Source organism: Squalius cephalus (assembly GCF_949319135.1).
Source record: "Squalius cephalus genome assembly, chromosome: 20".
Lineage (NCBI taxonomy): Eukaryota > Metazoa > Chordata > Actinopteri > Cypriniformes > Leuciscidae > Squalius > Squalius cephalus.
This window is the reverse complement of record NC_137141.1, coordinates 26,148,334-26,164,266: the sequence shown is the minus strand read 5'-3', so window position 1 is coordinate 26,164,266 and position 15,933 is coordinate 26,148,334. Positions and strand designations below refer to the sequence as shown.

The 15,933-nt window shown below is 37.6% G+C and overlaps 1 protein-coding gene across 20 annotated transcripts in view; it reads right to left on the bottom strand.

The window, feature by feature from the left end:
- Positions 1-14,744, bottom strand: part of gphna (gephyrin a) — a 79,942-nt gene extending 65,198 nt beyond the window's left edge. For 16 of the 20 annotated variants that reach the window (XM_079853370.1, XM_079853385.1, XM_079853386.1 and 13 more), the window contains exon 1: positions 14,611-14,744. In XM_079853370.1, the coding sequence (XP_079709496.1) occupies positions 14,611-14,674 (64 nt within the window). In that variant the 5' untranslated portion in view covers positions 14,675-14,744. The remainder of the gene's footprint in view (positions 1-14,610) is intronic. The other 4 variants (XM_079853388.1, XM_079853374.1, XM_079853383.1 and 1 more) reach the window with 2 other exon arrangements.
- Positions 14,745-15,933: the final 1,189 nt, after the last annotated feature.

The following is a 15,933-nucleotide window of genomic DNA, read 5'->3' as shown; positions in this document are numbered from 1 at the left end:
AAGGCACCAGCCTTGAATCACCCTCAGAGTGACGGGGTGCAAAGCTTCTCATTAATTCTCATAAAAAACATCATACTCCGATCTTTTCTCGATTAAAGGGATAGTTCACCCAAAAATTTCAATTCTGTCATCATTTACTCACACTCATGTCGTTTCAAAGTCATAAGACTTCTGTTCATCTTTAAAATAAAAATTAAGATATTTTTAATGAAACCTGAGAGATTTCTGTCCTGAGAAATTGGAAAGTCCATGCAAACAACAATTTGACACCTCAAGTTTATAAAGATATTGTAAAAGCAATCCATATTAACGGAGCGGTTTGATGTGCTCTATGTATGCGTGTTGATTAAAAGCCTAAATTAAATTGGTTTATCATATAAAGCATTCATGTCTCTACAGAAGACTTGGAAATAACTTGATTTGCTTAATTCATTTCATAAGAATTACTTTTACTATATATTTATGAACTTTTTGAATTGTTGAACATTTTGGGTGAATAGACTTTTGACAGAAATCATTAAATATACCTACATTTCTGTAGTTTGGCACAACATGAGGGTGAGTAAATGGGTTGAACCAACCCTTCAAACCAGAGGTTCTCAAACTCTGGCCCTCAAGGTCCACTTTCCTCAGAGTTTTGCTCCAACCAAACCCCAACCCTCTTTCATGGAAACTATGTACAAACCTTAATAACAATTTAATAAACAATTAAAAAGGAATTTATACTTGTATATTACACTGTACCCACATTGGACCAGCAGTTTATAAAATGAATATAAAACTATCTTCGGGCGCCATCGTTTGGCGAGACGTGGGAATTCATTTGGCGCAACTCTGACAGTGCATTATGGGTATTTTCCAGCCTAGTGTTTCTCAACTGGTGTGTAGCAAGACCGTTTTGAGTTGGTCGTGGACCGTGCAGTCAAAGAAACAAATGTAAAATTGTTTTTTTTTCAGATGCAAGACTTTTATTTTGATGTTGACACTTCTGTCAGACGCAATTTAAGTAAAGAGTGCCTGTGAAAAACACATTGTCCCGATTCAGTATCTGCGGTCAGATGAGATGTTGTCAGGCTATATGTCAGTGCATTATTCGAACGTTATTTTTGTAACTTGTTACGACATAAAAAGTCTCTCACCTCAGAAAAGCGAACTTTCCTGTCCTGTCAGACATTATACTGTTCTCATAGCGTGCACTCTTCATTTGCATGTCCAAATGCGTTGTCATGCGCTGTATAGTATCAATTCATTCTAAATAAAATGCAAAAGAAATTAGTTATGTTATCAATTATTAAGTCATGGAATTACCAAAAAGTACCAATAAATTACATAACTGGTACGTCATGTGTAAACTGGAACGACTTTTGGATGCAGGTATGTTTATTCAATTCATCAGGAGCAGTTGCCATATGTTTCATTAACAGTTCATGTTAGTATTATGTATTTACCATGGTAACTGTAGTTTCCGTAACCCCAAAATGCCACTTTATTTTCACTGTTATTTTGCATATTTTTAAATTACTGTAGTGCAGGTGTCACCAACCCTGCTCCTGGAGGGCTACTGTCCTGCAGACTTTAGGTCCAACCCTGTTCCAACACACCTGCCTGTAATTATCAAGCAACCCTGAACAGCTTGATTAGCTGGTCCAGGTGTGTTTGATTGGGGTTGGAGCTGAAATCTGCAGGACTGTAGCCCTCCAGGAGCAGGGTTGGTGACACCTGCTGTAGTGGCTCATGCCAACTTACTAACTTTATTGAATTAACAAAAACTAGTTTACTAACTGCAGTGCATTATGGGATTAAATGAGTACACTCGATAACGTCCACTATGGTTTCGGACACCAAATGTCTGTCCCCTCAAATAGTGCCCTATTAAAGGTTTGGGGCTGATTTCAAACACAGCCCAAGACAAAAAGAACTTCCTGTAGGCCTCATGTTGCAGACCAATTTGTAAAAGTCCTTTTTGGGGACTGTGACAGCAGGACTGTCCTTCACTAGACTGACACTGCAGATGAAGACAGTCTGCTCCAAAATGTGTAATCCCACAATCCAGCTCTGCATCCGAATCGGAAGCTTAATCTGCTGCAGAACGACTCGCTGGGTCTCGCACACCACACTGACTTAAAGGTGCTCTTTTCATTCACTTTGTGGATTGGTGTGTTTGTGAATCAATGAAAGTGTGATTGCATCTGATATGTCCAGGTAGTTGGGATCACCCATGATGAACAGGAAGATCTCAAGCATGACTAATAATGATCCAAAGCTGCCCGTGTACAATCACAAGAAAGACACAAAATTAAGCAAAGCAGAGAGACGGAGAGATAGCATGAATTAAGAAGATAGAGTTGACAGAAGTTGAGGAGTTTGTGAACCCCTCTCACCAAAACGCATCAGTGCTAAGATCATATCAGAGATCTCATTATGTTATACTACCAAGTTTTTTTTTTTTTTTTTTTTTTTTTCAAAGTAGGTTCATTTCAACCAACAGACACAAACTGACAATTTAGACCAGTTAGACTTGTTTCATTATTAGAGAAAGAATTCAATCAATAGAATATATTATTATATTATTATTATCATCTTACACTAATTTTTCATTATAATACAGAATCGCCACTCTGAAGCAAGCCAAGCATCAACGCTTTAATTAGCATTTGTTGTTAAATGCTTTCGGTTATTTGAGAGCAGTCTGAAGTTATTGTAGTACGGTTGCGCAAACTAAAGACGTCTCATTCTACATCCGCACCGAGAGCTCAGAGATTCATTTCACCTTTAACAGCATTAAAGAGAAACAAAAGCCTGATACGAAAAATGCAATTTTTAAGAAATGCCATATGAAAGCCTTATTGCAGTTTAATAAGTCTTGATGTTCTGTAATACTTTCCGTATTTCTGCATATTAAAGAGGCTGCAAGTGTACTGCAATATGACCCGAGAAATATGAAGATTATGACGGTATTGCGGGATCCTTGGGATTCACACCCCAATAATTAATAATAATGGTGGTGGTGGTGGTGGTGGTAGCAAAATGTTTGCAGTTTCAGTTCCAAGTAGGTGTGTGACCTACTCTTTATTCACACTGAATGGTTTTTGGAAAGATCTGTGCTTTCTACTCATCAAAGAAACGTACAACCTAGTCTTTCTCAGGACAGGCACTGCACTCACAGAAATCTGAAGCAATGCCGACACAGAAACACATCACATATGCTCTGAAACACACACTCCAACAGTTTACAAAAACGTAAAGAGCAGCATGTCCATTTGATCAGCGGTGCATTCCGGGGGTTCCTTTAGCCGTAGGTGAAGGGGGTCTGTGATTAATGTCTGTATTCTATTATCTAAGACGCTGCAGTCACACTGTGTCCAGATAAGGCTCGAGTTAAATTATTCATCCAGACACGAGCCAACAGAACACAGGCACATTCAGATGGGAAGGCATGTTTAAGAGAAGAGATCATTACTGAGACACTTTGGCAGATTCTCTCTCTCACACAGTCTGTTTCCACCATATGGGCCTCTTGTACTGTTACTGATACAGTTTCTACCTCACTGTGAGAAGTGTTCCCGGAATATAACCAAGCTGTTCAGGCATCAACAATAAGGATTTTTTTTTTCTGCTGGCCCAATCGATTTGTCACTAAGTGTTCAAAAAAAATCTATTTATAATTTACATTTAAAAGTAAATAAATAAATAAAATAGTAAAAAAAAAAAAAAAAAAAAGATTATTTTTTATATTTTTATTATTAACATTTTATTTACTTTTTATTTAGTTTAATATTATTTCATTCATTTTTTAAATATAGCCTATAAATAATAATAATAATAAAAATAACACTTAATTTTTTATTCATTTATTTTAAAATTAGTTTTATATGAACTTTTAATCTTTTTTTATAAATAATAATAATAATAAACTGCAAATGCATTCATGTCATGTTATACTATTCGACTTTTTTTTTAACTTGCCATGTGTCCTGTGCTATACTAACAAGGACTAGTCATATTGTTGCCCTATTGTTGGTTTGATTGCATCTATTGCTCTCCTCACTTGTAAATCGCTTTGGATTAAGTCTTAATTTTACAGGATCTTAAAGGGGTCCTATTATGCTTTTTCCCTTTTTCAACTTTAGTTAGTGTGTAATGTTGCTGTAAGAGCATAACATATATTTGCAAGGTTACAAATATCAAAGTCCATTTCAAAGGGAGATATTCACTTCAGCAGAAAACACTTTTCAAGAACTACAACACACTTCTTCCGGATCTTGTGAAGTCACAATGTCACTCATTTAAATAATCCCCGCCCACAGAATATGGAAATAAGGGGGCCCCTTTAAATAAAGTATAAAAAAAAAGACCAAGCATTCGATCTACGTCAGAGCATCCACAAATCTTTCTACGCCGTTGTTGGCAGGGCGGCGGTGTGAACGCACAGCAAGAGAGTACAATGTCAGCTACGCTTCTCCTGAAAGACAGAGCGATTTCCATTTTGTCGGTACAATTTTTACATTTTTTGTTGTTGTTGTTGTTTTCTATTAACAGTTCCAATTATAAGTTTTATGTTGTTGATGTAAACAAAGGGCAAACTGTTTGGCTCCACTAGCCTGCTAGCTAACATTACAGTTGATGTAGTGTTTACGGGCTTCATAAAGAGTTAGGGGCTTCATCGAAACAGGAACTAAACTGGATGTTTGATACAGAGAGGAGCTGCAATAATGTATGCATGTCTCAATAGGTAAAATTAGGCGACTTTCACTTGTAGCTGTGTTGCTATGTGTCATGAGTAAGCAAATGAGTAGGCTAAAGCTAGAGCGAACACGAGCGTCTCTATTATAATAAACCCATACAACATATCTGCACCGGGCGCAGATTTTGCCATAAGCTGTTTGATGCACACTGGACAGGACACATCCGAGTAAACATTATAAACTGGAATATTTGTCTCTCTGAACGAGTGCATGATGATGATGTTGTATTAAAGTATTTATTGTACCACAGTTGCATCGCAATGCCTCGTTCACTTTGGCGTGTTCATGACCTGTTGACCCGTTTCATCATGACAGATCTGATCGGACCACTCTCAATGTTTTGATGGTGCCTGGGAGGCTTAATTTTAACACTTTAATGGGAGAAAAACCCATGAATGGCTTACTAATAGTAGTAAATAAACAACAAACTGAAGAGAATTATTTGAAGAAGTATTTTAACTTGAAAAACCTTACATACTTCACCTTTAAGAACTTCTTGACTAATGGAACCAGTTTCGTGTTTCCTGAGACTAAAGCTCAGCCCAGGCAGGGGGGCCAGTTGCATAATAGCCGCTATGTTAAGACTGTGTCTAAGAAATAAGTTAGGGTTAATCAGTCTTACTTTTTCGGATTCAAATTAGAATCATGCAACTGACTGATTTTAAAAAAAAAGTTATGACCAGTCTTGAAGAAAACAAATTAGATGACTAACTTGTAAGACTAGGCACCCACACACTACAAGATAACCGAGCCGATTTTGGACCCAATTCTCCCCTTCAACAACCCTAAGAATCTTGATGATCTTAGATTATCTTATCAGATTTTCCTGTAGTGTGATGTGTGTTAAGAGTGATTGAATCTGCTCGGAAAAACGTCGGGCCACACCGATCTCAAGTCGTAAATATCCAACATGTTGAATTTTTATGATCAGAAATCCTGTTGTGTGAGGGGAACCCCGAAGACAAACACACACACACTCTGTAGAATGTCACGTGGAATGAAATTATACCAAATCAGAAAGTGAGCTGACAGAAGACGGAAGCATAACACGACATCACCCAAACCTTTTACTTTTTTCTGTGAATTTTCTGTATAAAGCACAGAAACACTATTATCATTTCTTCTTTCCTGTTGCCATGTTTGTGTACTCCAAAGTCACATTTGACCATGAGATATTTTGCGAGATATCCCGTGTTCACAGTTGGGAATCTTGTTGTTTGTGAATGGAATCTGTTAGTGTGTGGTGTGCTGTCTTGGCACTCCACATGCTATAGGAACAAAACTGTTAAATCTATGATGTTTTATTGTCATGTTTACGGTCTCTCACATTTTGAAAATCTGATAAAATTGAAAAAATCTTTTAGTTTGTGAAAGCCTTAAGCAGTTTATACAACCGGCCACAGGTTCTAAACAAACTGATAAACGGATAGCCTTTTTCAGTCTAACAAATAATATGGGCATGTATGGCTGTGATATAAGATATGCAAATAGAAAGGCATAATAAACAGCTTAGAGAGCTGGAGCTAAAATTTTTGATGCGCTTTTTATGGCGATTAAACGGAAAACAATACGAACCGTGTCAGGCATTGCTCCATGGGGCTGGTGCGGTGAGAATAGCTCCCTGAATACAAACACGTGTACACGTTCACATCACCAACATGCTCACAAACATGAAAACACCCCAGAAAATTAAAAAATTTAAAATCACCTAGCATTATTAAGGAACGATAAAAACTACACAATTAAACCATGTTTGCTCACACAATCACAAAGCCATAACAAAGCCATGTTCTCAATCAATTCCACAAACACACAGGCTTTCTCTTATGCATTCAGAGTTGTATGTGTCTAGCGTTGGACAGAAGTGTGTTTGGAGTGCCGTTGACAGTGGAGGGGTGTAATGAGAGTAATGATTAAAGGCCGATTAAAACTGCATGAGGATTATCATGCTCATTTTCAGCCTCTGCTGTGCTAACTATCAAACAGTGCTGTATTTCAGCCACTGCGCTAGAATATCCTGCAGCATGCATTCGTTTTATACATATTCCTATACGTGGTATTTAAATCATTGATTTTTAATTGGTACACTGCTTTGTGTTTGTGTGTGTGTGTCGTGATCTGGGCTGGTCTCTGAACTCTAATGGTGGAGCATGATAAATATATGACCAGCCATGAACCCCTTCAGAGGACCATTTAATCAGCAGTCAGGAGGCCAGCGTGAAAAATCCACCATTTCAAGGCCAGCACTCAGGGCATCATGGGACAGAGGAGGGCAAAGGTCATTTCTTGATCATTAAGAGCTGAAAGAGGCACGAGTTTGCTGAAGTAAAAGTCATAATCGGAAGTGAATTATATCTTGTTAGGCACTTAGGCTGATATATTGTCACACTGAAATGGATCTCTGGAGCATTTGAGCATATAAATATCTTATGAATAAGCAAAATCCGTTTCTCATTTACATAGATGTTTATAGAAGACAAACTATTTTTAGCAGATGCGCTCATATTGAAATAACTTTACAGTGTTTTCTTAAACGTTTCATTGGACCACTCAATATTTCACTATAGAAAATACTAAAAAAAAATATGAAGAATGAATTATCATCAGGGCTGAGCATTATCCAACAAAACAAAAAACAAAACAAAAAAAACTTATATTGTGTGTATATTTCAGACCTTTGGTATTAAAAGAGAAAACCCCTTATAATTCAATAATACAGTAAAAAAAAAAATAGTAAAGAAATTAATAAATCAAAAAAAATTGACAACATTCTTCACTAAGAATTATATTTAATTTAAACACACACGCACACACAAATAAGTTTATCTTTACTCTGAAAAATGCCACAACGAAACTTTATGGAACATGGACATAAATCAAGGTCTATTAGCACTTCTGCTAATGGACATTAGACATCCTTTAAATAATAATATAAGAAAGAGAATTAAAAGATTTCAGATTTTACTTAAAAAGAAATGAAACTTGGATGCCTGACGTCAGCAAACAGGCCAGTCTGGTTCTATGAGGGTCATATACACTGTGTGTGTAAAACAGACAATATACCATCTGCAATGAATTCACACACTCTCCACACACTCTGAGTGTAAGTGGGAAGTGAAGCATAGGCTAGACGGCATGGTATAAATGTCCTGCTGGATCATATTTCCCACTGCTCCAAATCCCCAGCAGGACACAGACACAGAGCCAACACGTTCATGAGCCATTACACATTTATGAATGAAGCTTGTGGTGTGGTAATAGAGGCAGGCCTCTGAGCCAACACACTGCGAGAGGACAGGAGAGCTGTCAGTCACTATAGATCAACCAATAGCAGAGCGGGAAATTGCCAGATCTCAGACAGGTGACCTTCTTGAGAAAAAAAGTCTTTAATAAATCATGTGTAATGAAACAATGTTAAAACCATTTTTGAAAATTATAGGCTACACTGTTAATTTTGTATGTAATTAGGTGCAAACAAACAAAAAAAAACTAAATAAAAGAATAATTGGTCTTTTTGCGAAAGCATGCTCACATGCACAATTGTTCTTTATTTTGGCTCTTAACATTAAACACAGCCAAATAAAGAATAATTTGGCATGCAAGTATGTTTTGTGCAAAATAAGAGCCAAAATAAACTATTTTCATGTTAGAATGTTTATGTTTAAGTATGTTGATGCAAAATGATTCAAATTATTATTAATAAAGAAATGCTTGCATGCAAGATTATTCTTCATTTTAGCGCTTACTTGACATACAAACACGCATGAACGCAAAATTATGTAAAATAAGTGCCAAATAATTTGACATGTCAGCATGTTTTATGGAAAATAAAAAAGACATCCTTTTATGCAAAATAACTTTTTGCTTTTTATTTGTCAAAAATCTGCTTGTTTGCATAATCAAGTGAAATAAAAACAAAGATTAATTGTATATGCACGCATGTCTTTGTAATATAAGAGCCAAAATAAAAATATGTTTGCATGTCAGAATGTCTTTACTCTTTATGTAAAACATTTGCAAAAATAATGAATAATTTGTAATAATACCCAAGCAAGCAAGCATATATGTAAAATAATAACCAAAATAACTTTGCATGAAAGAGTGTCTTAATGTAAAATAAAAGCCATAAAGAATCATTAATCTTAAAAATGAGCATCCTAACGTTTAACTGTAAATCTGTGAGTAGTACTTGCATAGAGAACCTTCCATTTCAATTCTGTCTGTTCTAGTTGGACTAAGTGGGCCCCTTAGGCGTTTCAAAGAATACATCATTGCCATGGGGTTACACTATAGCCGAGACTTACATTAAGTATATCTCAGTACAAGCTATGGCTCTCTAAACGGCAGAGAGATGCTTCAAAGATAATCCGCATCAAAAAGAAATTCTTGTGCCCATGCTGAGAGATCTGAGCTCTAAACATATGCAGATAACAACTGCAGTGGATTTATCATGAGCATGCAATTTCATCTCGCCCACATCTGGACAGAAATCCCTCGATGGAATAGATTAATAATCCGCTAAACTGAAGATACCTTCAGCATAATGCAGTTACCAGAAAGAGAACTGCTTTCGATGGGTCTCTCTGGTTGCGCCGTATGACAGCTTGGTCACCAGATACACGTAAAAGGTTGCCCGTGAGCATGCAGCTTAGTGCTTTTTATGGCAAAATGCCTCAGGCATGATATAGTATTAAGTCACTGTAGGTCCAAAGTCTTTCAACATCCTAATTAACTTTGAAAAAGCCGACAGTGATCTTTAAAAATGCGCACCCATATGCTTCTATAGAGACGACAAACCTAGAATACCATCAATGTATATACACATGTATACATCATTCTGAAGTCATTTGTCCTCTACATCCCCAAAGGGCAACTACAGTCAGAAAACGAGGAGCATAAATCCACAAAAATGTCATCCATGTCGCCATGGAAAGGAGTATTCGCATAAACCACTACATAAAAGCCACACATTTGCCTTTAGCTTTGATTTGATATCTAGCATACGTGCCGTTTTGAGAACACTGACCAGAATGCTTTGTTATCTGTGTTCTCCGGGGCTGATCTTGTCTGAATTTTTAACACCTGTGAAATTATGCCCCTGTAATTCAATACTGATAGCTTCGAAACGATACCTGGGGACTGACATCTGAACTATCTTTCATTAAGGCTTATTAATGGCAACTGTTGACGTAGAGCTGAGATTAGATCTGGGCAGAGGCCAATGTCTTTCAAATACAAGGTCCTCTATTGCCTTTAAGTCTGGCACATGAGTTCCCAATTGCTATTCAAGTGTCTGCTTCCTCACCACTGGAGGGTTTCTGGAGGTGTTAAAGGGACTTGAAGTGTAAACTTTTGGAGAGCTGTTTGAGTGTTAGCACAAAGATACCCTTCACAAGGGTGCTAACATGCTCTGACACCACAATGGCCTTGAGGAACTACATCTGAAGGTGGATCTCAAGACAGGAGCAGCTTACTGGTGACTAGAGATGTAAAAAATGCAACAATTTGATAATAAAAAAATTCAATACAACGATTACGGTACTTAAATGATTGCATAACAGAGTGTTATGACTATAATAGAGTGCTGCAGGGACAACATTTTTGTAGGCCAACCTGGAAGTTAGCATCACCCTGGACTGGTTCCCTCGACATAAAGCCAGATTTTTTCCATTGGCTTTTGGACAACTACAGAAAATAAGCTCTGTGCTGCCAACAAATGTTTATGATACTTGCATGTCTTCTTGATCTTCACAAATGAATACAACTTTTAGTAATTTTGAAGCCTTAATGCAATCGCCAGAAGTAAAAATCTAAAGTTAGGCTATAAAGAACTACTCCACGATCGCATGACTTCAACTCCCCAACTTTTTGTCTTTATTTAAAATCTATGAGTTAGAATGGTTTGCAAGAGTACGAAGGCTGTAAAAGCCGACTAGTGAGTAGATGAGTTTATCTGTTTGGCATGATGATGATGTCCTCAATGGCCTCTGTAGTCCCATTTCACCACTTGTTGGCAACCACTTTTTTCAAGACATCTAAAATCTTAAATAAATCACAAGGGGATAATCCTGATGCATTTTATTGTCATAGAATAAAACGTGAAAATATCTTAAGCTTGTGTTAACCACAGATCTTATTTCAAAACATAAAAGTTATGCTAACTAATTTCTGGGTTTTAGGATTCATTTCTGTGGCACACTATAAAACCCAATGTGTTGTATCAATATAACGTCAAGGTGGCGCTCTCTAAATCGAAACTTCAGTTTAATGGTAAAATATCTGGCCAAGTACACCAAAGTTACGTAGCCCCACACACAACACAAGGGGGAAAATCTTATTCATTCGTTCTCTCGTTTTAGGTAAATCGTGGCCACATTGTACTGATTCGTTCCTTCGTTTTAGACAAATCGTGGCTACGATTTAGCTTAGTTAAAATCAGATAATGAATTAAGTCATGGTTACGAACTCTAAATTCTTGGCCATGATATCTTGTATTTCTTCCCTGCATGTCATGTGTGGGGCCGGCATACTTGGCCATATATTTAACGTCTAAGCTGATGGTTTGGTTTAGAGAGTGCCACCTTGTGGTTATATTGTTGTAACACTTTGGGTATTATTATAGTAATTTTAAGAATTCTTAATTTGTGGCAACAATATCTATTTTTGTATCTATACAATGACAGGCATGTACCTGACTTCAGTTTATTCGCTGAAGTACGACAGCTGTTCAGAAGGAGGAGCCCTGCCCACACGGGAGGATCACTCTGAACACCTCAGAGACAAGTCCTGACAGCATCCACAGCCGTGAATGTAACTCTGATGCTGGCACCTTTGAATTGAAAGATGAGAGCTGGAGAGGAAATGATCTAAAAGCTTGGGCTTTTTCTCTATGTGTTATTTCATGTATCCGATATCAAAAAGCAACCAACGACTTACCGATAGATGTGTCTAACCCTCCGTAGCATGCACAACTACAGCTCAAGCAATCAGAATGAAAAACGCTTGGTTGAGCAAACCTGATGAATGCAGTAAATATATGGCATTTACAACACGTTAAATTTGGTCCAAAATCACAATCCCCTTCAGGAGGCGGTTTGTAAGATACACAAATATTTTACCATTCTATAAAAACCAAAAGCAACAGCCTCCCAAAAATTCAAGCCTTTGAGCTCAGCATTCAACCAAAACCTTGAGACTCATGAGAATTCTGCATTTGTCCTTTATATGCATTCATTATTTCCCTTTCTCCCCTAAAATGTTCCAGGCTATGAATGTTATATGTAAAACATTCATAATACCAGACAGCATTCGGAACAATGATAACGTTCTGGAAACCACTCGGATATCAAAGCATGTCTCGACTGCCACCACAAAAATAAACACCAAAACAAATCAACTTTGAATAGCACAAAATCAATGGTTTCTAATTTAAATTATTTTTTTAATGCCATTTTAATGCATCAGTTTGGAGACCTATTCATTTGGAAGCCCCTGTTATGTTTCTATTATACCAATTTACAACATCTAAAACAAGGGGTCAAAAGGTTTTTGCCCTGTCAATGCACAACTGTCTAGAAATGGCGATGTGTCACTCGCTCACTATTAAGTATGCACGTTTCGTATTTCTTTGTGTTTGGTTCCATTTTCGTCTCACTCTAAGGCATCCATACTCGCTCTTGCTCCCTTCCTACCTCCTTTACACACACACACACACACACACACAGAGCTCCTCATCAATAAGCGTGCGCTTCCACGAAATGCCCCTACACAGTGCAGGCATGCTAACCAATCTCCTAGAAGGGTTTGCCGTGACTGCGACTAATGATGGACTAGATCAGCTGATGTTAGTATAAGAGAAAGGGGAAAAGGGGGGTGCTTATAATGTCCTTAGGAAAATCCCTCTCACCTTTTCAAATATATTTCTGTTACGGCTCCACACTCTGAGAAAAACGTTGCGACAAGCACAAATATGAGGCTGACAGCACTTCAGCACCAAAAAAACAGTGGACAGCACCCTCAGCCAGCAGTCATGCTTATACAGGGGTGCGTGTGTGTGTGTGTGTGTGTGTGTGTGTGTGTGTGTGTGTGTGTGTGTGTGTGTGGTGGGGGAGGGGGATTCCCACACTGTTTTATGCCATTCCCCCTCGCAACAAGCTCAGAGACTCGTGCTCACGGAATAGGCTTACGGAAGCACGCCGAAAAGAATGTCATGAACATGTGACACACTGCAAAGTCATTGACATTTGCATTCAGTCAGTGTGTGCATTTCATCACTTGTGATCCAAGTCCAATTCATTTCCATGAATCGGTTCCTTTAAGCAGTTTGTTACAAAGAACCAGTTAAAAAAATGATTCAGCGATTCTTTTACATCATCATGTGATCCGTGACATAACTGTGTGGTATTACATCCTCTAAAATGTTCCAATAGAACCATGCAGCCACATAGTTTGATAAAACTGCCATTAAGTTAGTGTTATTAATAAGGTTGATTTTAATAACTCTAACTTAAGGCGGTCACATTTATTGTTGTTCGCCAAATTTTCAGGACTAAATCCGATTATTTTAATTGGAATCAGTGCAAACAGGAATTTCACACGAGGGCAAAAGATTTCCTCACACAGATTTCACAATGGGTTCAAGTTGGTCACACAAGTTTGCAGTGTGGACCAATAGTGAGCTGCTTAGTTTAAAAACGATTGCTACACTATATATTGACAATAGATCACACCTGCAAAATTTCGCAGAAATGTCGCTAATGGGACTGCTTAATCATGCATGTTGACAAAAAAGTTAATATAATTAAGTTTTAATTTATTTACGGAACTCTGCACATTATTTACGAGTGGGAAAAACTGTTCTCGAATCAATGAGTCAGAGTCGCTAATACAATCGATAAATTCGACTCGTTAATGAACGAGTTCTATACGACTAATTGTGATTGTGAACAAGTTCATTATAAAGATCTCTGACTCAAAAAAAAAAAAAAAAAAAAAAAAAAAAAACATTCGTTCACGAATCGGACATCGCTATTCATCACTCATCACTTATTCCCTCCTGCTCCCGAGGGGAAGCAACGGCAGCGATATTTAACAGGAAGGCGGCTGCTTCGTTCCCCTGTTTTTAGCCAAAATTGGGGTGGCGATCAATGCAAACGATTCACATGCATACACGAGAATAGGCTACTACTTAATCGCGCGCATAGTAAAAGCCATTATCGTTAACCCTGAAAGTCGTGTTTCAGGTGCATTTCTAAGTGGATCTATCTATTGCACGAGACGCTGTATATATTTAGATATCACCGTGCATGTGTACAAATAAAGACTCGAAGCAAACCCGAAGCTGAGATGCTGCTGTGCAGAAATCCATGAGGAAGGAAAAAAAAAACACACTGCGTGACCAACTCCAAATACCAACTCGTATCTACATAACAGCACTATTCAGCAGCCACACACGTTAATATGACCATAAACAGACATATGGCATCGATCGGAAGGTTCATTCACAGATATAGGAGGGTTTTCCAGCTATCTGCTTTATGTTATTTGGATGTCTTGCGTACAAGCTATGAATAATTCATCACACAAACTGTTGTCTTGACACTGAGCTGTGCTGCATGACAGACCAAAGGCAGATCTCACAGAGCCGGATACATTATAGCATATGTGTATAAATGAATACGATAATATATAGATAAATAAACGCACAGCTTTTTACAAATGAGTCGAGGAACGCGAGCGATATATGGGCAGAACTCGCTGATAGGAATCACCACCAGCACGACTATCAACAGCGGGCAACAGCGTGAACGGACACACCAGCACGAGCGACGAGGCGTAAAAGGAGCTAGTGTCATTTCGTATTTACCTGTCAATATTCCAACTCGGATTTGGTGGTCGTGGTTGGTTAAAATCATCCCGTCCGACGCCATGTTTAGCAGCGCTCTCGCCCGCACTGACAAGCCTGAGCAGAGCCGAGAGACGAGCGCATCGAACTCGGGGGGAGGAGTCAGGTGAGAGCAACCGAACCCTGAGCACAACACTGTAGATTTGGCAAAGTTGCTGGTGTTGGTGTACAATAATATAGGCTACAGTTTACTCTCAAGTCGCTTTTTTTTTTCAGAATGTAAGAGAAATGACTGGGTATTGATGCCCTATATAGGCTAACTGGTGTTTTAAGTCTACTCCTCCATGAATATGAGATATGAAGACCGGAGCCTAATCGATTTTGTATAACGTACCGCTATTATTTTAAAAGTCGGCAAGAAACAGAAGATGCTATAGTCTTTTCTTCCCTATTGTGACTTATATATCCGAGTGAAACGGAGAAATGGCTTATTGAAGTAAATGTAGAGTGGGACTTTCATGTGATTGACAGGTTGTCATGCCCTCCCGCCAGTAAACACGTCATCAGAGAAGAGATGTCAATTAGTGTGTGTGTGTACAATAAATATCATTTTGGCATACTTTTAAATTCTAAATGATTGTATTCCATCCTCTAGCACCCCATGAATTTCATTTTATATTCAAAATGGTAAAAGGGAAATAAAATGGAATCGTAAATGTATATATCAATGAATATCTCAAACTACTTTAGTTTAAAAATTGTTTAAATGTTCATTGTTGTTGTCCTGAAAATGTTTGTACCCAGCAATAATACAGTATTTGGCAAAAAAGCCTAATAGCTTGACATGTTTCAAATATGTGTTTCATAGTTCGTTAAAAATGATTTAAATGTATGATTTGTAGGCCTATATACAATTATTTATAAGTGTGTATTCTTTGGATGTTTTTGTATGGGTTCACAGTGTGTGGAAAAAGCACATTTGTGCCTTTTTATCTAAATTTTATTTGTTTGAGCTTGAAGGGGCAAGATAAGGAGTTGGCCTATCCCAGCAATATGTCAGTTGCAAAGATTTACAACTCCATTGTTCTGTGGCCTTTGGCATTTTAAAGTTTCAGTAATAGCTCAAATATTTAGTTTAGTTTAGTTTAGAAACCTTTTATTATTTATACCCCTTAGCGGTAATTTGTTCTGCATCGTGGAAGTTTACCACCACAAAACAAACACATTCACAACATCAATGATACTTTAAAATACAGGAAAAATATAACTAACCTTTCCTATTTAAATTGAGGAAATTTATAGCACATGGTACAAACGAAAATTAATGTATAATTTTAATTAATT